The sequence below is a fragment of the Macrobrachium rosenbergii genome, chromosome 48 (genome assembly GCF_040412425.1).
Source record: "Macrobrachium rosenbergii isolate ZJJX-2024 chromosome 48, ASM4041242v1, whole genome shotgun sequence".
Taxonomy (NCBI): Eukaryota; Metazoa; Arthropoda; class Malacostraca; order Decapoda; family Palaemonidae; genus Macrobrachium; species Macrobrachium rosenbergii.
In genome coordinates this window covers 8,164,486-8,190,501 of record NC_089788.1, presented here as the reverse complement: position 1 = coordinate 8,190,501, position 26,016 = coordinate 8,164,486, and the positions used below count along the sequence as shown (strand labels likewise).

General features: G+C 36.2%; 1 protein-coding gene and 1 long non-coding RNA gene across 6 annotated transcripts in view; both read right to left on the bottom strand.

The window, feature by feature from the left end:
* The window catches only part of LOC136831230 (uncharacterized), a 55,522-nt gene extending 51,094 nt beyond the window's left edge, over window positions 1-4,428 (bottom strand). Inside the window, exon 1 of one of the 4 annotated variants that reach the window (XR_010850802.1) lies at window positions 4,124-4,428. This is a non-coding gene — a long non-coding RNA (uncharacterized lncRNA). The remainder of the gene's footprint in view (window positions 1-4,123) is intronic. The other 3 variants (XR_010850800.1, XR_010850801.1, XR_010850803.1) reach the window with 3 other exon arrangements.
* Window positions 4,429-10,898: 6,470 nt separating this feature from the next.
* On the bottom strand, window positions 10,899-25,711 carry LOC136831229 (protein IWS1 homolog A-like). 2 transcript variants are annotated; one of them, XM_067091264.1, is made up of 9 exons: window positions 25,526-25,711; window positions 23,260-23,362; window positions 21,442-21,504; window positions 20,745-20,907; window positions 19,817-19,907; window positions 17,114-18,862; window positions 15,483-15,612; window positions 12,768-12,892; window positions 10,899-11,297 (listed from the first exon to the last, which is right to left on the bottom strand). In XM_067091264.1, the coding sequence occupies exons 2-9, from the start codon at window positions 23,319-23,321 to the stop codon at window positions 11,056-11,058; spliced, it is 2,625 nt and encodes an 874-aa protein (XP_066947365.1). In that variant the 5' UTR covers window positions 23,322-23,362; window positions 25,526-25,711; the 3' UTR covers window positions 10,899-11,055. The 2 variants fall into 2 exon arrangements, with proteins under 2 accessions (XP_066947365.1, XP_066947366.1); XM_067091265.1 differs by having other exon boundaries at window positions 25,520-25,690.
* Between the last annotated feature and the right edge of the window lie 305 nt (window positions 25,712-26,016).

Below are 26,016 nucleotides of genomic sequence, written 5' to 3'. Positions count from 1 at the left end.
TACTACATAACAAAGACAGAAGGATCAACATCTATAAAGAAGTAATCTTCTGAAACCAGCAGCTTCCGAACCTCCGATGGAAGCAACACCAGGCTGGATTTGTCCTCGTCTTCTGCTGCTGCGGCGGCGCCTTCTTCCAATACATTTTATTGAGGTTTAGAACAACCTTGAGAATTAGTGCCTTGTACAGAGACTGAGTCAGGCTGAAGAGGAAACCCCAAGTCCTAGCAAATCCCTTAAAATGCATGTTGGTTTCTATCTCAAATATAAGGCAGACACACTAACCTGCCCTAGTGAATGCTCATGTGATGTTGTAAGGACTGGGTTATGAGCGACATACTGGCTGGGTGTTAACTGGTTTATTGGTTGTTCCTTACTGAGATAAATGTACAGAATCTTGGAAGATGTTATTGACGCGTGCGAGCGGTAATGTAGCGTCTACACGCAGACAGGTAAAACGGACATAAAAGGTTCAGACATCTGTGTTTGTCGGCAGACAAACAGATGGCGATATCAAGAGACATGATTAACATACGGTGATGAAACATACATCAGTGGAAGGGTCAGGAAATTCTACATATGGCCAATTGCATGAGATTCAAGACACATTAATGGATACAATGCAATAGCATAATAAATGTGAAATGGAGAGACCTTTGGCGTCTTCACAAACAGAAACATACACACAGTTTGATACAGAAGATTCGTTGGAACATTATGAGTACATGATTAGAATGCTTGCATGGCAATGCAAGTAGTGGTGATTGTACATACGTTAAGACAACAATGCTTAGGAGAAACAGACGGAAATATTGTATGGTTGAAATCGCATTCCTGTAGAGAAAGAAAACGAGACGCTCCTGTTTTGTCCTGTCGACTCCGATGATGACGATCGACGAACACACGAACACACACGTGTTTGGAAGAGACAGCTCGGGGCTCTTACAATGTTGTCTTTTGAGACTTCTTCTACCTGCAAGAGGAAGGGGAAGGAGATCATGAGGAGGAGGAGGAGGAGGAGAAGAAAGAAGACATGACCCTGCATTTCTTTACCATTCATTCACTTTCTCCACCTAAACCAGAAGACAAGGTCAAGGCAGGCAAATATACACAGGGTTATGTCCCATAAAAACAGGAGGCTCAACAGAATTGAGCTCCTTTACAGGAACAGCAGGAACATCAGAGGCAGCCAACTCCTTAGCTGAAGCTAAGAGTTCTAGGAGCATGGCAAAGAAACAGTCCCTAGGAGTGGCTAGAGAAAGCCACATCCTCTTAAGGTACTCCAATGAGTCTATAGTGCCTCGAGCAGCCCATGAAGCAGGGATAAGAGCTGATGCACCATGAGCGAGCAGCCCATGAAGCAGGGATAAGAGCTGATGCACCATGAGCAAGTTTCAAGGTCTCACCTGGAGAGAGCTCAGCATTTGGGTTGTCAGTGCCAGTAGTACATTTTGGACTACTACCTCCAAGCATGTACCCCTCTCTGACTGAGTCAGAGAAAAACCAGCAGGAAAAGAGTGAGGGAAGTCTGGAGGGTGGAACCAAAAGGGTGTCGAAGGCAGAACATTTCAGCTTGACACTAGTGATTACTTTTTTATATCCTAGGTTTCTTACTAAACATTACTCATTCCTTGCAGGTAGACCCAAGGCTGCAGGTCTTTCCCATGCAAAACAAACAAAACTGGTGGGGGTACACAAAACAAACTTAGGCTGAAAGTGTCAATTACCAGGGTTGGGAATAGGACGTGTGGAAATGTGTGCCTACTAGCTGTGTCCAAGACGAGTGGATCCCTTTGGTTATGCCAGATAAGAATCAGCACCACTGAGTAGGTTATGTTTGGATCCTTCCTTGGATCTTACTCTATGACACTTATGGTGCTTTAAGTAAGGTTAAGAGGTGGGGGAATTGCCCCAAGGGAGCAGGTTAGGACCTAGCACCCTTCAATAGGTTAGGAGGGAAAGTTAGGTTAGAATGCACCAATGCACTCTATAACTGTCTTTTTTACATCTTCATAGCATAATCTTTAACTCTTTAGCAACTGTTAACAGGCTATTAATGAATGTTAACCGACCAAAAAAGCCTTACTTGCCTCATCGGGACCCCATAATTGTCGAGTGCAGCCTAAGGGAGTAGGGAAACGAATTGTTACCACCAACAATACCCTAATAACATAAAACGTAAAATAATGTCTAGAAAAAATATTTTAATGATGTATGTGGGTGAAAACAATAGCATAGCATTGCCCCTTTTAATATGTTCATATAAGATATGAGTTATGACACCTGAACTTCGATCCCAAGCCACAATACACTGGCCAACGAGAACCAACTAACTTCGTGAACATAAGAAAATCACAAGAAAACATCCTCTGAGTAGCGTGGACAACTGAGGTACGCACCCATAACTCATTAACAACGACTCTAAATGAAAAATTGCGCAGAATAAATGTTGCTCAGCATTCCAGATTCTACCCAAATTGTAACTTACTCGACCAATTTGCTTGATTTTCCCAAACGACAATTTTTTCAGCGGAGCGTAACTTTTTCTAAGTACCAAGTTGACATGAACAGTGTCATGCAGCACCGCTCTCCCGTAGTTCTTCAGATGGCCGAAGTGCGGCGCTCCTCTCAGCCCGCAGTTCCTAAGCCTGCCAACGCACGTCGCCCTAACCTGATTGTGGGAAATTTAATTCCGTCCAATCGTATCTCAGGCTGGCCCAGGTCATGCCCTAGGGCTTATGGATTAAATATTTCGAACCAATCACAATAAGTTCTAACAATATGATTCATAGGCCTAGGCCAACACCAGAATCACGCGTTCTTTCTTTCTCAAACCACCGCGATGGAAAGTCACGACTTGATTTTGTTTCCAAAGGTCGACATTGTGGAAGATTTCAATTCCTACACGGACTTGTACATTGGCACAGGTGCAATTCTGCTGGCACTGTGGTTTTGAGTGTCATCATCAGACGTTGTTAAGGTTAGGCTAGGCTAGGTAGTCGGACCAAACAGAAGGACTCGAATCATGAAGACCACAAATAATGTGTAGTCGCCCATCAGGCAGCAGAGAGTCAGTAAACACAGGCAAGGCTAATCTTTACTCGATTTATGCCTTCAAAGACATAATTTGAACTCGAGTTCACAGGCTAGTATAGGCTAAGTGGTTAAGTCAGACCAATGTAGGGTACTTGTAGGCAGGAGCATCACCAGGCAGGCTAGGTACATAAGCAGGCCGGGCAAAATTAGAATATCTTCAGCAATCAAGACTCGGTAGCCTAAATTACCTCGATACCAAAGACTGGCGACATCAGGAACTAAGCTTTCCATCATAACATTAGGCATAACCAGGTAGGCCTATCAACGACAGTTATGAGAGTTAGCGTTAAGAGTTAGCCTGACTACATAGATATAGGCGGTAGAATTATAGGGTAGGTGAGCGTCGCCGAGGGCACTATAACTTGACCTTTTCTACAGTTTTTTGGTTGCTAGTTATGAATTTACCTTTTATTATTGGCGCTCGAGTCTAATTAACCTGTAATTAACCCCAGAAGTCCATCCAACAAGGGGTTTCCATACGCGATCTTCACAAGACAGTGTTTCGGACGGTTCATATCCCGTCCGGCAAGTGCAGTAACTTGTTAACGTATGGGTACCCAACCTCCCCCGGGTCAGTACTAAACACGGCGAAGGGACATCCCATTTGGCCGACAACAAACAGATGCACCGCCAGTATCAGAACCCCTAAAAGTGTAGAAAAAAAAAGCTGAAAAGGTAAAAACAGAATTACCTTTTGAGGTCGCCAGTCAGAGAAATACCCAAGGCTAGGCTTCGTCACAGCTTAACCAAAACCCAGAAATACCTTCACCTCTTTGCCTAGTGACAACTTCCATAGGAAGAAACTTACTCGTGCTTTTCGTGGTCCGGAGGGGGTGAAGCCCCCCCACCAGGTCAGGTCATGGTGTCCTAAATCTGGTGAGGAAGGTTACCACTCTTTGAATTAGCCAGCAAAGAACTTGACACTTGGGACCACATGGCCAATAACTTATCAAAGGACATATAGGTTAAGTTTAACAAAACAGCCAACACTTTTTTACTAACGAAACATCAATATAAATTAACTTACGAACTAATGGTGGGATGGCATATTGTCACCGTGAACATTAAAATTTCCTGAACGTTATTTGTCTTACACCCCTATCAAGGACTTGAGTAGTGAGTAATGGCCGACCAGAAAACAGCAGCACAAAAATTGGTCTTAGAAGCTCTGTGATGGTTCCTACGAAATTTGAAAACCAATTTCAAGTAATTTTCCGTCCATTGTAAAACATATGTAATTTACAATATTAAACATTATTGTTATTTTGACAAGGGAATTTTATCCTTTCAAAAGACAAAGACGTTATCGTTGTATATCAGATCGTCTGGTGTGAGAGTAGAACCATCAAGAAGTTAAAATTAAAAATAACTTTATATGGCTTCAGTGGGATATATGTGGTCGTAGTAAAAGGGATAAAATAAAAAAAACTAACTACAGTTCTCCCGAAATTTCTTTTAAAACATCTGAAGTAAAAACAAAAAATGCATAGACATTAATTTACATAATATGATATACAATATAAACATCAAAAGGAAATTGTAACTAAAATGGTAACTCTTAGTTTTTCATAAAAAAAAAAAATAAGAAGTGGTTTATTTTATAATTCGTCATATATTTAAATGAGAATTACTACTAAAAATAATGCAAACTAATTCTTGAAAAGAAATTATGATGACATTCAGATAAAGTCACATTAAATTGACAAGATCTAATATTCCTAGAATGCTACTTGTCAGTAATATACTATATATTCTATATTAATTGATCAATATACTTACTGGATTCACCATAATTCTGGGCTTTACTTTACTTTCGGAAATGTACTATCGCCGCTATAGACATCTGATGACATTTTCAGTAACTATAAAATAAACACGACCAATAAATACTAAATGACAACTACGATACTTGGTTTACATATAAGATATTGCCCTCTATTTTATGGAACATTAAATTTTACCAAAATAATATTATATATTTATTATTAATTTATCATTCAATAAAATCTATAATCAAATAATTATGCTAAAAAATATAAAAAATAAAATTAAAACAATGCTTGGTAACTTCGGTGTTGCATACTTGACTTTTATAAAATAACTATTGTCAGAGATTAAAGTATTAATTTATAATATATAAATTCTTATAATTATGTTTCAAAAATAGATAAAAATATTATTTAATTTAGTATTTATTTACAATAGATTATATATTTCGCTTTAAAGAAAAGAATTGTGAAAGGTATTTTCCTATCTATGTTTGGTAAACAAACTTTTGGGATTCGTCTGCTGCTCCTATTACCAAATGCAATTGACGAGAAAACCCTAAAATATTCCAAATAGTTTAGTAAAATTAACTATTATTAGTATTAAATACTATTTTATAGTAATAAATTTTAAATTTTATTATAATTTTATACATAAAAGAATAATACGTACAAAAATCAAAACTTTGGACAATGGTTATTTACTTTGCGACAGCTTAAGCAATAATAGCAGGCTGCTATTTTTATTTATTGGAAGTGTTTTCTTCATAAAATTGAATTAAATTCACTATAAAAATAAACTAATGTGATCCTGAAACTTATTTCTTACATTTTTTGATGAAATTCTATACATTTTATGTAAAATCAAAGGTCATATTATCTTCAGCTAACTTTTGTCAGTTATTATTTATCTTTTATTTTGTCTTTCTAGTTATTTAGTGTCATAGATGTCTCTAGTGCGGTTAACGCGGCCGCTCACCGCCCGCGTTCTAAATGCTAAATGCGCCTAAGTACAGTTATATTCAATCATCACTTTCGGTTTCAGTTGTAAAAGTAACGCTTTCCAGAATGTTAGTTATTATCTTATCAGGTAATAAATGTGACAGTTTTCTTTTTATAGTTTCGTTTCTGGTTTACAAATTCATCTTTTCTAGCCAGCTTTCTTTATCTGCTTAGAGAGGGACTATATAGTATAACTGATAACTATTTTGTCTATTTATAACAAATTCTTAAAATACTTACTCCCTAAAAATTAGTTCATTATTTTTCAAAATTCACGTTTATATTAAAAGATACGGGAAATAATCGCTTCATTACTGAAAAATTAGGAAACCTTTTAAGTTTTTTGCTAAACTTGTTTTGATAAAACAATCAAAGCAGATGGAGAGAGAGAGAGAGAGAGAGAGAGAGAGAGAGAGAGAGAGAGAGAGAGAGAGAGAGAGAGAGAGAGAGCGGGGGTGGCCGCCCACGGGACGGTTAGGGATGAAGAGACTAATTCCTGTTTGATGGCAAATCAAGTAAAACTTATGAATGAACCAGTGACAGACAATTTATAGTACAAATTTTACTCACAGTACAAATCCTGATAATCAGCAATCAATCAGTCCTAAAAATCTAAGCAAAGTGTTAGTAGTAGATTAAGGATTTTAAGCATATTTCTAATAATATTTCTTAACGCACAAGAAAAATTTCTTATTTTATCCATATCTAACGGAACTAACTGTTCCTCCTTTATGACGCAGGTGATGAACAGAATCAACAACAGAGGAACTACCCGTATATTCACCTTACACTGACAAGGCCCAGCACTCATTTCATATGATGGCAGCACTTAATATTTCAGAAAAGATCAAACTTAATTTGACAGTATGACACCAGGTAATGGGTTATTATTCATAATGCAAGATGCAATTAAATGAGATTTATGACTAGAAATGAAGCAGACGAATTTTTAAATAGAAAGCAAATTAAAAACAAAATTATAACATTCAGATGAAAATCATGTCTAAATAAGAAAAATTTCTAAGATATTACTATTCATTAAGATTACAGTAAGTATTCATACTCAGGAGGTAATTTTGTAAACAGATTTGCTCTTATAGACAAACATTGAGGACAAAACGAAAATTAATACATCTGTTATTAAAACATTTTTGGTGGTTTAAACATGTTTTCAGATGTATTTTTTCCCAATGAACTGTCGTGAGAGAAGTTTTAAAGCTAACTGTGACAAAGTCTGAGACAAGGAAAATAATGTGTTCAAAATCTGGCAAAGGAAATGGAACGTGCAGTGGCAAACTTATCGACTGAATTTATAAATGTCTTTGCAAAAATATCCATATTTTCTAGAATTAGATATCTGAACGGAAGCAAGGGTAAAATTTGTAGAGTTTTGGCTAAAATGTGTTCAATGGTGATAAACTGAAAGGCAAGTATATTTGCCAGTTCAATAAATATTATATTTTCAGTAAAACAAGACTGTAATTAACCACAAGTCTGGATCATTAGCTTGCCTGACGAACTGGGAGAGCTAAGTTTCTCAGAGGACGTGGTTGGTGGTGATCGGGGCAAAAGAACTGAAATATTTGTTTCCAGGTGTCGTTGGGACCCTCCCACAACCCTGCTGCACGTCACGTTATCGCCTCCGTACGACGTAGAGTATAAATAGTAACTGGCAAACTATTTTGTTTACACCGAAGATATAGCCTTTGATTTTACATAACACGTACTAAATTTCGTCAGAACGACGTAAGAAAAGAGTTCCAGAATAAAATTATCTTACTTAAAATTGAAATAAATTTTTATATTATCCCGAAAACGGCTGCAACAAATATCAATTAAACGAATAATTGGCAGATGTTACTAAGCGACTGGGGCAGAAAATAACTATGGTCTAAAGTTTTTATTTTGGAAAGTATATTTTCTTATACAAATCAATTTCACGAGTCTCCAATTTTGATAATTTTAAATTAGTGTTTTATACTAATAAAGATAGATTTTATTGAAGAATTCTAAATTCTTAAGGGCTTTCGTCATGAGCATTTGGTAATAAAAGAGGCAAATGAACTTACCCAGTTGTTTTACCAAACAGGGACGGTATGATACCTTAAGATTTTTTTTCAGTGAAAAGTGTCATTAATGGTGTAAAATCTTCATCTTTACCATTTTTAATTCCTGCAATCAACCCCTAATATGGTTATTTTTTTAACAAGCTCGTCCATGAAAAAGTAGTTTGTTTTTAGTATGAATTTTCTCTATCTTTGGCAATAATTATATTTAGACTGCAAATAAATAGTAAATTTTGTAAACCGCATGTCATATTCTATTGATAAAATTCAGTACATCGTCCATAAAACTGAATCAATATCTTCTTTGTAAACGAAATACTTGACATGTAGCATTGTATGTGTGTGCCGTGTATGTGTGTGTTTTTAACTACTGTAACTAGATGTCCATATCAGCTATAGCACGAAATGAAAAAGTAACTGATGGATAATGTCGCATTCCACTCCCCTCCTGTGTGTGTGTGTGTGTGTGCAAGACAAACAAAACCATAGCAATAAATTACCCTCTGGAGCGATATTGGAAGATTGAAAGGGGAAAAAATAGCCTAACATTGTTATAGCATCATTATCAATGCAAATTTTTGGGTATAGTGGTTAAAACCAGCATCGAGACTAATACAATACATGGCTAGGCCGGAAGGTCTTGGTAGTCTTTATATCGTTTCATGAGATGTTCCAGAACCAATCCTTTCAATATCACACAGGCCTGCCACTCGACAAAAAAAAAAAAAAAAAAAAAAAAGTTTCTTCGATGTTCACAATGTGTAGGATATCCAATGTTTTATTATGGAACCTCTAATTATAAACAGAATAGCAACCACAAATACATGTGTGGTCTGGACTTTACTAAAAAATATGCAAAAATATGCATGCTTCGATTATCCACCAAATTTTAGAGTAGAAACATTATAATCTTAGCTTTCACCTATGGAAAATAACAGTTTTTATTTTTTAAAGTCTTCTTTAAGGCAAGGCAGGAAGGTCCCTCAGTGAAAGGGATTTCTTAATCAACAAGAGGCCACGAGCAAAATATAAGCATGACAAGATTTTGAAGCCCGACCTGGGAAAATCTGAAGCTTTTTACTACAAAACTCTTGGAGAATGTATAAATTACATCTTTGAACTGTTATATGAATTCATCTTTCATCGATAAATAACTTCATTATCATTCCATTCAGCTGACTAGACAAACGTCGAAAATATTTCACATACTAAATTCAGCGCCACAAATATTGGACATTTACATCGTTAAAAAAATAAGTTCCTTTCCCCTGTATGGTTAGACCATCTGGATAAAAATTCTCACATCTATTCTAGGTCGGGAAATATTGAACTTATCAGACAGGAAAATTTTCAAGTTCTCACCTGTCATCTTTAGAAATGCTATGGCTCTGTTACACCTTCGTACTTGAGTAATACTTCCTCAATTTTCCCTTTAGAGAATCAACAGGGAAGAACCTACTTCCGATTTTAGAGCCCATCACACTGACTTCTGCACACGTACAGGCCACAACCAAGAGAAACGCAGTAAACAGACTTTCTGATCGTTTAAATCTCTCAACAGAACTATTTGAGCAACTCTCAGCCAATCACAGACGCCTGTGACGTGTCTTTCAAGCAGAGGAAAATAAAAAGTCCCCTGATTGGCTGAGGGAACAAACAAGGACTCATCAGAAATAACACCCTTTTAAAGACGTGATGTCAAGAAGCGTAGCAGTGACATCTGTTGGTGACTTGGAAACTTTGAAATAAATGAATGAATTGAGAGAGAGAGAGCCAAGACTATGCGGCTACTGTGGCATTTAATTTTGTTAATAATTCGAATAAAATACGTATCAAAGCAACGAAAATGTTGTAAAACAATGATTTTTGATGCTGTTTCATTAGTTTTTGCGATGTCGTAAATTTAATTTTAATTAAAAGGTATTTGTTCTTATTCACAATCAAGAGCGACAGATATTGCTGGCTTTACGTCAGGATAGGATCTTGCACCTAGGACTGCCCAAAACAAAGTAACAAATTTAAGAAAAGTTTTTCTTAATTCACCATCTCTCGTAAGTTTCAAAACCAGTGAATTTAGTAAGTGTTAAATAAATAAAGCCATATTTAATGGCACTGATCCCGTTAAAAACATTCGGGATGCTATGTACGTGTCAGAGAGAGAGAGAAAGAAAGAGAGAGACAGGGAGGGATGGGGAGAGAGAGAGATTTTTATCTATTTTGTAGCAACCTCAATATTTTGATGGTTAATTGTGCCGTTTTCTTTTTCACTCACTGGTTACATTAGACGTGAAAAATATCAAATGTTAAGCCTTAGTCATTTTACCTGGTCTTTGGAAACTTTTCTGAACTATGGGTCACCAAGAAAGTTAAGAGCAATTAAGTAGAATACATTAATGATACTCCAGCATCCTTCCACCTAGCTTCCATAATTTTGGTCAGTGCTTGGATGGGTGGTCCCCCAGTGAAAGCAAGATGACACTGGAAAGCTTAAATGACCATTTTCAGGGCATATAAAAAATGCAGTTAAAACTCATTAGGGTTGCACACATTATTTCTGATGGTCGTGGCTTGCTTGAACTTACCAACATATCCCCAAACCCTAGTCTCCATGCACTGTTTGTTGTTAGCCTTGCTTACTCATATGTTTGCCAATTACCGATTGTGATTCCTCGTACTTTTTGTAACGATGTATTTTTAATAGCCACGATGTCCTCTTAACTTTGCAATTTTCCTAATACTCGTATCACTACAAGCCTTGAATCCAGATGGGGTAAAAATAGAGCCCTGGTCTTATGTAGAGGGATTCACTCTCACACACACACACAAGAGTGAGGTTACCAACTTGCCCAATATGCTACAAAGCATAGCAATTATCTTGCTCTGCTCTTCTTCTTTTATTTGTGTGGCTTTCTTCTGTACTACATTTCTTGATTAACCTTACCACAGAGGGAAAAACAAATTAAATACATGTCCGTAATTATTTTATTCCATACTATCTTCATCTACATTTATAACAATAAAGTTAGTTCCATATGCATACAACAATAAATATTTATAAATTATTTTCATATAACAATAAAATTACATATCAAAGTATAGGCTCAATTTATTCCTTATGGAATAACCTAACCATAAAAGTCAAAATCATCGTCAGAGTCATTGTCTCCTCCACTAACTTCGCAGGACTCCGAGTCAGAGTCCAGCTTCAAGTTAAGCGCTCCTGAGGGTTTGGATTTACCTTTCATTGGTTTAGTTCCCCCTGCAGGTACAGGGGCAGCTTCCTTGGCTACAGGTGGCTTTGACTCTGTACTTGAGGTTTCTGTCACTTTTGCTGGTTCTTGGTTCTTGTCCGAGGAATCTGGTTTCTCTGAAAGAAAAGGAAAATGTACATTTAAAATGTGAAAATTAAAAATAACCCTGTTTTACGCAACTATTGTAAGAAAACAAGACTTGTAAAAAACTCATTGTAGGTAGAATGCCAAAAATTAATTTTTGTTTTATTGCAAACACCACTTTCAGCAACATACGTGTGTTTGTGTGAATCTTACACATTGTGTTTCTTGGAAAGTCAAAAGATCTGCTCCAGGTAGGCACTAATTGAATCTTACACATTGTGTTTCTTAGAAAGTCAAAAGATCTGCTCCAGGTAGGTTGGTACATGTGCTTACAATCACTTCAGGTCCGCAGTGATTAACTGACTTATTTTGTGTTTGTGTTGACACAGCTGCTCAAAATCTTCCTTAGACTTTGGACTGTTCAAGATGACCTTTTACATTTTTTCCTCCTCATTATATCTTTTCATCCATTTCCCAGACATTTGTAAATTATTTTCAGTCACTGTGAGTACATTACTAAGGGGGTTCTGTAAAGCCTGATTGCTTTTGATTTTTTTTTTTTTTTTGATTGCTACCAGCACAGCCCCACAGGATTTGCTTATTAGATCTCAGTGTAGATGTCTTGGTCTGGCAGGTGAGATATGTGGCTCCTTTTTATTCATTCTTGAAAGACAGTCATCATCTGAGTAGTGTTTGTTCATTCAGTTCTGTCCTTAATGAATTTACCTACGAGATTTATCAAGACAGGTCCCCTAACCACAGGAACTGTTATCTTAATAGAAAGAGATACAAGAGAAGTTCCAGACGTGTCACTTCTTTGCCTCCTTAGTCATCTGTGGTCTCGTGGTTAGCAGCAAGTGCCTCTCTTACTTCAAAGGCCATATTCTGTTGCCTGGGGCCCATTATGCTTGTAGCTCTTAATTCCAGAGCCATGACAACTTTTGCTTCCCTTCTCAGTTGTCTGAATGTGAATGTCATGGGTTTTTGATAAAAATGTAAATTTTAACTTTGGTGCTGACCTTCCACCACTGCTGTCTTGTTGCAGCTGTTCAGCCACCACAAAAAGTGAGGCAGTTAACCATTAGGATCTGAGGTAACCATCAGAAGAGCTGATCTTCTTGCTTTTTCCAAAGATTAGTATCTTGAGCTTCGTGTACTGTATATATGCATGACTGGCTATGTTTAAAAAATTTAATTGTTTTTATATAAAAGAACGTAAAAGGTAACCCACAAACTTCTTGGTACACAGCATAATATACAAATTCACTGTTGTTATATAATAATTCAACAACCCCCTACTGATTATAGGTTTGTCACCATTAACAAATTAAGAGTACATCCATGAAAACTTAGCTGAGAACAAACTGATAACATGCTGGAACTTACACCAGTATTCTTACAATTAAATGCTATTTTTCAACTGCAAGAACTGAAGATTCAATTATGTCCTCTTACAATCGTGTAACAACTCTATGTAAAAAGTCATAATTCCAACTATTTACCTTCTTTAACCTTAGTCATTGCTGCTTGTATAGCAGCTTCCACACTGTCAACACTATCAGTGTCAGTACTAGGAGGTTTAGGCCGCAGTGATGGAATACTTGAAGCAAAAGGTCGGAATGTTGGTCTGTAAATTAAGAGGAAAAATTAGGAGTAACTTTATTACCTGAAATCTAATTCACATTTGCACAGAATGGCACTGTAAAGGATTGTATTAACAGCAATAAAAATTACACCGTCCTGACTCAACTCAGAAGAGTCCATCCAAGGAAATACAGTAAATAGAAATTTAATAGTGAACAAAATGGCATTCTCATTTTAGAAAACATAAAATTTTGTATCAGAAGTACAAATCATTACCTTTAATTTCAGTAAGCAGCTATAAATCAATCCTTGTCCACTGACATAAGCTACCTAAATTTATCATCACATCTTGGTATGAAGCTTCACTCTTTATTTGATATGTCTGTGGCAAACTGACAGGGAAGGAGACCTAAGTATAAGACAATAGTTTGTTGCTACTAGGCACACAAAAATATTCATATAAATTAAAAATCATTTCAGATTCACCAAATGGGATTATAAGAACATGACATAAGATAGCTCAGAGTTCAGGTTTTCAATTTGAAACCATTAGTTTGGTAAGAGCTGACCTAGAAGCTGGTTGACTGACTGACCAAGGTTGTCTATCCTGCTAGGGATGGTGAAGTTGGAGGTAAGTTCTTGATACCAACCTAGAAATCTAAAAACAAGCTTAGCAGCTGAAATTACTCACAACCTAAATTCAGAACACTTCCATAACCAAATGGGTTATCAATGCATAGTCCCTTCCACGTGAATACTATCTGGGGCCTACTTTAAACCTTATTTGCCATACTGCAAAATACAGCCCTACTCACCTTGACAAAGTATCAACCTTTCACAACATACCTTCACATGCTAGTAATTATTCTATAACCTGGACTCTCCTCGACCTTCATGTTCCAGTGGGTAGACAACATAATCAACTCACCATTTACTTCATTAGCAGACATCGGGCTCAAATATGGCATTGGTTGATACTCATATAACCGCATATATTTTCTAAAAATTTGCAGATATAACCACTGTCTTATAATCAGGTTCATCCCTCTTATCCAACTAGGCGCAGATGCTTACGAAAGCAAAGCTTCAAACAAAGCAAGCAACTTGAGTGAGGGTTGAGGTTACATTCCACTTACAGACCATCTCTCATCCCTTGAAATTCAAGATGTTCATAATCATAAAAATATTAACCAATTTTCCTAGTATGGTGGCGATTTACATTTGCAACACATATTTAGATTTGAAAAAATCAAGGTTACATCTACTATATTTAAGAATAAACACAGACCAATGAATTGATCAACTTTAATGGGACGGGCCTATGTGCCATGGGTACTTTGCATTTTGAAGATACTGTTAACTTAAGAAATATATATCCACCATATGTCCACATTTCCTTGTCAGTTTTGGTTTTATTTGTATGTCTGTTTGCAACATTGTTCTCTGATTAAAAAAAAAAACATACCATCTCCATCTGTAACTGTGACAACAGAACAACAATAAAAATAAAAACTTCTGATCATGAACATGATGGAAGTTCACTGGATGATCTGTTAGAAAACTGAGTCTGAATCCAGTAATCACTTGCCAGTATGGTCAGGTTCTAAGACCTAGTTGTAAACCTGAGCAAAAATTGGCATTATTGGAAATTCAAGGTGGCCTACATGCACTGTCACAGGGATCTTTTTTTTCCCAGCATGTGATACCCTGCCACCAATACTGTCCCCAGATGACACTTGCTCTATCACTTAGGGTAAATTGTTTCTTTTAATATCTAGCATTTTCCTTACTTCTTGGGGTAGTCAGTATACATGCACTTAATGCCACCCAGTTTGTAAATAAGTTTATCAGAACCTTCTGCTTCTGCGACAGTAACCAGCTCTCTGTAGATTTCGTTTAGAAACACTGAAGGCTACACACTGTAGGATACATCAGCAATAAAACTGATACTTATTGTTTTACCACAGTTGTTAAAAGATAATTATATACAAGATATGTTCTGCAGTAAGGGTCTAATAGCACTAGATGACCATTCTCCTATTGTACTGAAAGTATATTTCCATCAGCTGGAAGCATACTGGATAGGTTACGCTTCCACTGCAAACAATGGTGCTAACCTTTAGGTGCAAGAAGACAAATGTAAGTAACATCACTTCTGCTGCCACCACTGGCAGCTTCGGATAAGATCTGGCATCAAGATGCAAAAAGATGCTAAAAATATGCCTATGCAACAATGCCCTAATCTTACGAGTGAGTGAGAGGTGGCCTTAAGTTACCATAATAAATTTCTTTTATCCTTTGTAGAGTGATCATAATCTACAATATTATCAAGATCAGTTTACCTCTACTATAGGAATCCCTACCACTCAAGCCTGTGCTAATCTAGCATTGTTCTATCTAATCCTTATGAATATGTTGCTGGGGTCTTGTTACTTCCTAAAATATCACTTCCTTTGTCTGTCTATTTTCAAGCTGACAAGTCTAATCTACAACTAACAGGAAAATTCAAACACTCAATATTATGGTGATAATGCTGTAAAATCTACGAAAATGAAGTGACATACTATGATCCAAAAATTTATACCAGTCTCTAATTTAATACAAGAAAGACACCCTGTCTCATAAACACTTACTTCTTTACTGGATTCCCTCTCACAGTTAGTGCAGACATTTGTCCCTCAATGTCATCACTGTCACTTTCAGTAGGAATCCCTGGTCCTCCAATAGACATGTCACCCACAAGGCTTTTGTAAGCTCTTGATGCTGAGAGGAAAATAACAAAATTAACACTAAACCACATAAAGCAGTTATTCAAATGATGGTGCGTTATAGCTGAAGGAATGTCCCCCTCTCAAGTGACAAGAATGTATAACACCCATCAGACTGCCTGAGTATCTTATCCCTGATATTTAATTTGCTCCGATCAGTAATCTCTTCTATTGATATTTTGGGTATTCACACCACTTCGGATTTGTATTGGAGCACTTCCTTTACAATTTGGGTGCTTTCTCCTTGGGTTTACTTCTTTACAAGGTTGAACTGAGGGCAATTAATCTAAACAATAACTCTACCCTCACTTCCTTTGTAAAGACTATTTATTTTTGCTAAAAGATAAATCTCACTCTGCTACACAAAGTATTTTAACTATCAGTTATATTAATGGGTGATTAAGATATCCAGTTACATCTTTAGACTGAATGATGATCTACTACTAATTAATGGAGTTAAAATGTCATAAAAACTCTATCTCCTCCCTCTCTTAAACAGCAATTACGTAGTCCTTTTTAACGTTAGTTTATTTGCTTTGCATTTTGAATGTGAAGTCCACTCCTCTGCACTATTTCTGCAAAGCCATTTTTTGTCTAACATTTATAATGCTGAATTGCAGAAAAGTAAGAAACAGAATTATCTAAATGCAAGCTGGATTCAATCAAAACCCATCCTACTTTCATTTCCCTATCTCTTACAAAGTATGAATCACAACACTAGAGGGTGATCCAACTTCCTCCATGAAAATCCATTGGTATATCTAAGCTCTTAGAAAACGACAACATTCAGCCTTACATAAGGAAAGAATAAAAACTGGCAATGAACCTTTACAAATTGAAAATTAAATTTTACCTACGCCAATTCGACTGAGTAATTAAATAACAGTGAAGGAAGAATAAGACTACAGTAAACGCCCTGTATTCGCGTTCTCAAGATTCGCGGACTCATGCATTCACGGATTTCTCTGTGGAACATATCTACCAATCATTTGCGGAAAATTCGCCCATTCACGGTATTTTTCACTGAGAAATATTCACTAATTACTGTATTTTCATATATTTTCATGAATAAATGCACTTTTTGTGATAAAACTATTAAAATACTCAGGTATAAGCATTTTTACAGGGTTTTTCTTGTGTTTAAACTATCAAAATGGGCAGTTCTAAGTGCTTTAAGAGGGGTTTTAAGTATTCGCGGGTTTTAGCTATTCGCAGGGAGGGTGCGGTATGCATTCCCTGCGAATAAGGGGGGTTCATTGTATAACACTTCAAATAAAGTACAGGTACTGCCTTTTCAGGCAATCTAACAGATGTTGGTACTTTCTTCATGAAATTAATTAAATATACTGTATTGTATTCTGAACTCTTAATTTCTTATTTATTAAGTTATTTATATACTGTATTGTATTCTGAATTTTTAATAAAGTAAAATTACTAAGCCTGAAATTATTTTCACATTACAGAACTCTGATTCAGTGAACCTCTCTACTACTCACCAGTAACTGGTATTTCTCTGTCAAAAAAATCAGAGTCATCATCTTCATCAGCTTTGTTAGCTGTGTTCTGAGGATATGACTTGGAGAAACTAGTGTCTCGAGATGGTGACTGGATAGTTTCACCATGAGTACTTCTTTTGGGAGGTTCTGGTTCCTTATCATCACTTGTATCACTTTCCATTGTAACTATCCTCTCATTATCAAGAGATCCTGGGGTCATGTCCTCTTGTCTTTCTGGAACAGATTCTGATTCTTCTTGGCTACTTGTACTTGATCTCTGCGAGTCACACACTTCTGGGGTCTGTTTTTCAACAGGATCTACCTCGACCACTTCTGGGGTCGTTTCTTCAACAGGGTCTGCTTCAGTCTGTTCTGGGGTTTGTTCTTCAACAAGATCTGCTTCAACCACTTCTGGGGTCTGTTCTTCAGCAGGGTCTGCTTCAGTCACATCTGGATCCTTTTGTAGTCCTGCGTCATCAACTGATCTCATTCCTAAAGTAGATCTATCATTATCAACTGTTACACCATTCCTTTGCCTTTCATGTGGAACATCATTAAGAATTTGAACATCAGGGCCACCAACTTTCTCTTCCTCTATAGAATCATACTGGTGTGAAAGCTGTTCATTGGCTGAATGAAGTGACTCAAGAACATTTCTCATTTCTTCTTCTTGCTTAATATAAGCCTCATAATTAACATCCTCCAATCCCAGGCCCCTTTCATGGGATGACGGATCATGCAGCACTTCTAGCTCTCTCATTGAAACGACCTGCTCAGCTGATGGACTTCCTTCCTCTTTGTGACTTGCATCTGGAGCATGCAGATTTACAATTCTTCTATCCTCCATTTGATTAACATAATCTCTAGATGATCTTGAAGTGACTTGATTAGTAGGTGATGCTGTATGGGCTGGATGGAAATCTGTTCTGGCTGTACTCTCCAGTGAGGTTTGTACATTATGTGATTTGGAAGGTGCCGGTAAAGGATGATGCACAGGTTGTAAAGATTCTTGTGGATAGTGACCAGAGCGAGCGTGTGGCTGCAACGTGTTATCTTGTGATGACAATCCTTGTGCATGATATGTAAGGTTTGACGAGGGTTGGAAAAAAGGCTGCTGTTGTCCGGATGCCTTTTCTGGTCCTCTTATGAAAGCATGGTCATCAGCAATTATAATGTTCCTGCTAATCCCTTCTAGTTCACTGTTTTGGTAACCAGTTCTTAAGGATGCTCTATTCATGTTGCTAATGGCTGCCTCATCTTCATCAACAACTATACCCTCTGAAATCTGCTCTTTCCCTGGAATTGTTTTTGTTATATACTGGCTTCTATTACCTTGCATGTGTGCTGCAAAATTGTCCCCAGAAAGATGGGAGTCACCAGTGGCCCTTTTGGCAAGTGTCTGGGGATTATAAGCAGGATCACCTGAATTATAGGCACTATTTCCACCATAATAAAGTTGGTTACGATCTGAAGGACCCAAAACATTTCCTTCACTCTGGGGCACTGGCATTCGAGGAAGGTTTAAATGCTCTGCAGTCTGAGGGTAGGGCATCACCATGGGGCCTTGGGCTTTACCGCTTGGTAGTTGTGAACTTGCAGGGATAGTACTGCTTGAGGGATACACATCTTGAAAAGATGGTACATAGAAAGGAGCAAGAGGATGCCGGATTTGCTGTTCACTGAGTTGAAGTGATGTTCTAATAGCACTAATTGCATCTGGCTGAGGTCTGAGTCTGTCACCGTATTGTCCTGTAAGATAAATATAATAGTGTTTTAGAAGTTTGTTAATTATTTTACAGAAGCCTTATTTCCCTGACTCTATAAACCAGACAAAATATTTAATTCCAAATTTCTTATTAGGCATACAACTTGATATAATTAATGAACACCAAAATGAAACAACTCTGGTTACAATTTAAGACTTTAATGCTCAAATATGTATACAACAGACCTAAATAATACTGCAAGACAGAACAGTAACTTTCACAATAGAATCAAAATCAGAAACAAATAAAAGAACTGGAATCCGTCAAAAAGACCAGGATTAGAGCAATAAAAAGAAAACTGGACAAACAATTAATAGCCTAAATAAAAGAAAACAAAACAAAAATACAGGAGTCAAGGGAAGAAACTCCAACTCCAAAACAAATAAAACCTAAAAACCTTTGAATCTAAGGCATCTACAAACAGAGGAAACTGAATGTGCAGGCAAAGAAGAAAAAAATAACAAAACATCCAATAAAATGGCATTTGATAGTGCTTTAGTTTATCTTATTAGTAACCTCTAAAACTTCTTCCATACAAATGTTTGCTGATTTTGAATACCAATAATTATGAGTTTCATTTGGTTTTTAGATGGTGTCAGATAATTTAACTGCAGAAATATTATCTAAAAATTGCCTTTAAAATAACATAAGAACAAGAAAACATAAAGCTGCTGTATATAAAACCCATCTTTCTGTTTATGATAGGCAAAGGTTGAATAAAGATGAAATCCTTCAACCATCAGAAATAAAATACTGAACCATCGTCAGTTCTTACAAAGAGCAATGTAATGTAAGGTGGCTCTGATGGCTGTATTTCAACTTAAATGATCAGTACAGATGTCCATTACAAAGAACCTAACTACTATTAATCTGGTGGTCCAACCTAAGTTAAATCAGAAGTGTAGTTTCTACATCTCATGAATTATGAACTGCCTACCTGGATCATTGATGTTTTGGGCACCATAACTTGAAGTCCCAACATAAGCAGGCCTTTGGCTTGAACTGGTTACAAACAGTTCAAACTGACGCTGAAATAAATAAATTTATGTTTAATTTAAAGAATTTTCTAAGAATACAGTATGGTTCAAATAACATACGTGTACTACAGTATTAAACTACTTTTTACACACTACAGGGAATTTTACATGATGGTAATTAATATTTGGTAAATAGTCAAATGACTATTTACCAAATATTAATTTTACAAACTTTGAAAACCAGGTTTCTAAACAGGACAAGGCTATACACTTGTTATTTGCAAATCTTAATTTCTTTTAAGTACTCTAATTTCTAACCACGAATCTTACATTAAAACCTGCCTCATTCGGTGAAAATATTTTCTAGTATACCAACTACATAGGTTCTAGTTCATAAACTTTACTTTACATAAGCTTCATACAATACAAAACATGTATATACTAGTACAATATAAAATGTAGATGTTCTGGTTCATAAACTTTACAAGTCTGCCACTGTTTAGTGCACACCCAACCTTTGTAGCAGACATACATTTGAAGACTATAGGAGCTATGAACTGGGTGAGAGGTACTGCTAAAGATTCAAAGGGTTTCTGCAAAAATTAGGTTGAGAGGCATTAAAAATGAAAAAGTTAAAACTGGATATAATTTTTTAAGTTCAACATAAAATCATCAACAGAATAGTAAGATCTGCAAAAATGCACTTTTGTGTCTAAACCACAATTAGTAAATGGCAACTCTTATCTGGCTCCATCCAACACAGATTTTTCTCAGGAAATTCTTGACAATACAGCAACATCTTTCTATTGAAATCTAATAAATAAAAATAATTCTCCAATGGGGAATTTAGCTGGAGTCGAAGAGAAAATGAAGTACATGAATACTTACCTTTTTCTGGCGTAGTCTTTCAGTTCTAGCCTCTAGCAATTCATACTCCCTTCGTACAGAGTCTACCTGAGACAACAGAAGAGTTACCCTTTGGGTAGACTCAATCTCTTCTTGTATTAATTCCTGATGTAAAGCTTTGATCTTGGATCTCAACTGGTCATGCCTGGTATGGGAAAAGCAATTGATAACATAATGCTTATGAAAAGATCACTTTACTACTGATGTTCAGAGGGCTTAAACCTACTTAATAAAAATGAATAAGACTAGTGTACAAACTGGATATTATATATCTAAATATGGCAAATTTTGAAAGTAATTTGTATTTTCATAGATTAGCAAACCATAGTCTTTCATATATGGAGTATCCATCAGTACAAGAATTGGACCAGCTGTGAAATAACTAACAAGGAGGGTATCCTGGTGGACTTTTATAATTTGGACAAGATTGCTCCAAGTGGCTTCTTTTCCCAACAACGGCAATTACGATTTGGAATTTTGCACCTCCCAGTAACTAAGTCTTGTATTTCCAAAACTATTTAATGATTTTTCTGGCAGTACAACTGGTGCTGATGCTCATAAATTTAAGAGAAACATTTATACTAATTTAAAGTATCATTCATCATTACAATAGTTATATAGATATACTGTCTCATTTGAAGTAATGATATTAAGAACTGAAAAAACAAATGGATCATACCTCTTTTCACGGCGCTGAAGCCTGGCTAAGTGTTCTCTTTCAAGCTCAAGACGATGAAGTTCTCTGAAAGGCAGAAATCTGGTCATGACACTATTACACATATAATAATGCCACTTGAAACATTGGAGAGTTCCCCAGATATTTTCTCTAACAAACAGAAATGATCGGATAAACTTAGGAAGAAGGAAACAGACTGGTATTGTACACTCAATTTTTATGCTTTAATAACAATATTAGTATGTCTCAAAGTAATATTATTCAATGTGTTATTCTTTACATGGTATACTGATGAAAACACAACCTGTTATGTCACTGTTACTGAAATCATTTAAAGTAACTAAGAGAAACTTCCAATTTCCTACATGAAATACTGGTCTGTTTAGCATCTACACTACTTCCAGAAAATTATATCATTTTCACAGACATTTTGTCAATAAGATCCCAGTCCAGGAGAATACATTACAGTCTACAGATTTTTTCATACTATACACCTTGTTTGCAGAGCTCTAGTACTGTAATAGAAAAAAAGCTACATAGATGAGTAAAATGGAAGGTCCTCAAGATCTTATGTCAGAAGATAAAAAGGCACTAACAGAAAAAGCCAAGGAAGAGGACAACATTTAAAAGATACAAGAGGAGAATGAAGAAGAGAGGACTGATAATCGATGTAAACAGAAGCATAAGTATGGTGACCAGAAAGAAAGCAAAGAAGAGAGTGTGGTCCTGAGAAAGTGGAAAAAGAGTAATTGACTACGATGCTGCACTAGCAAATGAGAGCATATTAACAAAAAAGAAAAAACTTTCAAGAAACCTATATAAAATCTGTGCTTCTTTACACAGTGGAGACACACAAACACTCACATACAAAATGGAGGACATCCTGATGGGGTGTGATAGAAAATGCTGATAACTGGTGTTAGAATGCACTGCAAAGCTTGTACAATACATAAGGAAGCTGCCAAGAGATGTGGTGTTCAAAGGCTGGAAAAGATTATGATGATCTGGGCACTTGATAAGAAAACAAGTGGATTAAACAGTTATGTAAGTGTATATACAGAAGCAATAGGATGTCGGCCAGTAGAAAGACACCAAAGCAGGACAGATAGACACCTGGGTCAGAAGGCAATTAGGCTGAAAGCGCACATAAATGAAGAAACTGGGAAGAACTCGTGGGAAATCTACCCAAATAAAGGGACAACCACAACTGGTGAAATTACACCTTACAATTAAACCAGAATCATTTGATATTGCAAATACTGAATATGACTGACTTCACAAACAGATGTCAGTCTGCCATGAATGAACAATACCAAAAGTCATATCCCATGAATCCTGTTTCAAAAAGCACAGTTTAATCCAGCTGCTTTCAGAGAGATTTCACAGAGTCTACCCCAACTGACTTCTCTAGGTCAAAAAATCACACTTTTTAAAGTAATTTGCATTTTTTCTAAGTATACATACCAAAGCCTTTTATAAAAGAGTATTCTTTAGCTAATTAACTGCTGAAGTTTCAACAGTATACACTAGTTTTACTAGTAACATAAAAATTGAATAAGAAAAAATTCGGTTTAGAAAATTCTATTGTTTCACGTCTGTTATCTTTGACTCGTAAACCCAGGCACCTAATTACATATAGCATATAGCTACTGCTCTTCAAGTTAACATACACTTCAAAAGCAACCTAAGGTTTTATGCTCGATACTAATGGCATGTAGACTGAAAATAAAAACTGATTCATTACATGCAGACATTAATATAACTTACATTGACCAAAAAAAATTGCAATTATAAAGCCAAAACCTGTTGGAGATGCCTTACCTTTCTCTCAAAGCCTTTTGCAACTGGCCAATCTGCTGATAATATTCTGTGCCCTCTGTCATGATGCATCATCTAATGCAATTTCAATCTACTTCTCCCTTGCCTAAGAAAAATATATCAATTACCAGACATACTATAAAATACCTAACTTAGTTTACCTGTACAAGCCAAAAATGACTTATTGTATACTGTACCACTGCTTTAAGCATACTTTGAGTGAAAAACAAAGCTAGTAAGAATAACCAATATCCACTGGTAAAATGTTTATCACAAGACAAAGGAATCTAGTAATACAGTATTAAATGACCTCTGGTAGCACCAAAGATTTGTTACCAGGATCAACAGTATATGTTGTAAGTTGATTTTCTGAGTAAATCAAAACTCATATAATTTCTTTGTTCTCTGGCAAGCGGCAGTAGTCAAGACCAATTTGCAAAACACCAAAATACAAAACATTGCTATTCAAAACTGATATCTTGTTTCTTGGATAAAGACCAACTTAACAATTATCATCAATCATATAATCTACTTGTATTATGAGTGCTTCATAGTGTTTTGTCTTAAACACACAAAACACTGATGGTTTACGGGTCTCAACAGACCAGTGTCAGGCAAAAATAATTACCTTGCAAGGAAGCATACGGATATCCAAGCTGCAAGTACATCACATTGCCACAGGCTAAAAGGCTAAATTTTCTGAATACAAGTAGGATAACCATACTGACCAAGGCATCATATGGGCTGGATGTTGTTTACATTTTTCTTTAATGTAAACTCATAAAAAACAATGAGCAAAAAGAACACTTTTCAACAGAAATTATTTGCATACATTAAAAAAAAATTATCTTTGCATATATAAAAATACTATTAAAGAATGTAGGCTCATTAAGGTTAGGCCAATATTAATGTTGTACCCTAAAAAATTAAAATAAATTATGCAGAAGATTTATAAAATAAAGAAATGTCATACATAAACATATGAAATTCACTCTAGCAAAAACAAATCAGCAAAATGTCAAGCACCTACCAAACTGGTAATAACGGATAGTCAAGTGCAAATTATTATCTACATCAAAAACAAGGCCACGGCCAGTCTTGGAACCACACCTTGTACATTAGCCTATGTCTGTTATCCTAAATATTAAAGGATAAGTCTAATTCTTAATATATCACAAATCTTTCCGTAACCTACCCCTTATCATTTTATTCTGCCAACTTTCAATCTAGCCTCAGCTAAGCCTAAAGGCTAAAGTAAAATGGCGGATAATTCCTATCATGTCAGGTAAGGCTTTGCTTAGCTAAGCGAGAAGGCCGATTCCTTAACCTTCACTCAAAAAACACCGCTGGGCCTAATTGGATGCAGAGCTTTAACCTTTAAAACTGATTTTCTATTTTTTTTTTAACTTTCATTTTCATATACCTTATTTTATCTGGCCTTGCTTTCACTTGTTATTTATGCTAATGTAGCTTCCACTTATATGATTCTAATTTTAATTTTACATATATGGTTAATTTCTCCTTGGAACTTCACTAATCTTCGTGTTTGCTTGTATAAAAAAAAACACTAATTCTATATAGGCTATTAGCTCCGCACCTGTTTTTACCTTTTCAACTGGTTTTTTTCTACACTTTTAGGGGTTCTGATACTGGCGGTGCATCTGCTTGTTGTTGGCCAAATGGAATATCCCTTTGCCATGTTTAGTACTGGCCCGGGGGGTTGAGTACCCATACGTTAACAAGTTATTGCACTTGCCAGACGGGATATGAACCTTTCAAAACAGACGTAGCCGTGCTCTGTCTTGTGAAGATCACGTATGGAAACCCCTTGTTGGATGGATTTCAGGGGTTAATTACAGGTTAATTAGACTCGAGCGCCAAAAATGAAAGGTACATTTATAATTAGCAACCAAAAAACTGTAGAAAAAGTCAAGTTATAGTGCCGTTGGCGCCGCGGAGCTACTATATAGTTCTACCAAAACACTATTACCTTTCCCTGTAAAAAAATATTTAAAATTAATTTCTTCGTGAATGTACCCTTGCCCTTGTCCGACCACCTCATGAGAATTATATAACTATTTAATTCCTATTTCTCTACGAAATTTCATAATGAAAATTAACTGTTTTTCTCACTGTTAATGTTTATAGTTTTAATAGCCAGTTACTATTCTATCGGGCTAACAGCGTGATGATTAGCTCTCAAGGCTTTTACAGGCTTCAGTCTAAATATTTTAAATGTAATTGAATTTTAAATGTAACTGACTTTTACCTGCGCTGATCATTGGTCACAATGCGTGTCTCATCTTCCTCATATGTCCCTGGAAGAACGCATTCAGGAGCAACAGTTGCAACGAAATCATTGCCAATCCAGGACTCCACGTCCACAGCGGATCCACCAACACAACCTGTGAAAGTAAACAAATGTTTCCATGGCAACGGACATGGCGGATCCACTGACCTGAAAATGGGAACTAGAGTGAGAGATATGTTAAAATTGATTGCTCGGTAGGTCTCAAAAATCTTAAATGAATATCAGTAGTTGATTACTGCTAAATATAAACGCTTTAACTGATTGAAATACAGTTGCTGAGTCAAGTCAGGCTGTATCTAAACGATTTTTGTCTGGACAAGTAAATCATACGCTTGTTGGGGATAGCCATCTTACCACTCCGTATGTACTTTGCAGGTTATTATGATTACTCGTGGTGGCTGGCAAGGTCAACATGCTGATTTGGATTAAGCTGCTTTACGTCAGCAAAG

Bases quoted from the DNA above. Each gene is read 5' to 3' on its own strand.
- LOC136831229 (XM_067091264.1), bottom strand. From the start codon at position 23,321: ATGACAGAGGGCACAGAATATTATCAGCAGATTGGCCAGTTGCAAAAG. The intron at 18,863-19,816 runs GTAGGCAGTTCA...TTTATCTTACAG, and splicing joins CCAAAACATCAATGATCCAG to GACAATACGGTGACAGACTC. The intron at 15,613-17,113 runs GTGAGTAGTAGA...TTTTCCTCTCAG, and splicing joins CAGAGAAATACCAGTTACTG to CATCAAGAGCTTACAAAAGC.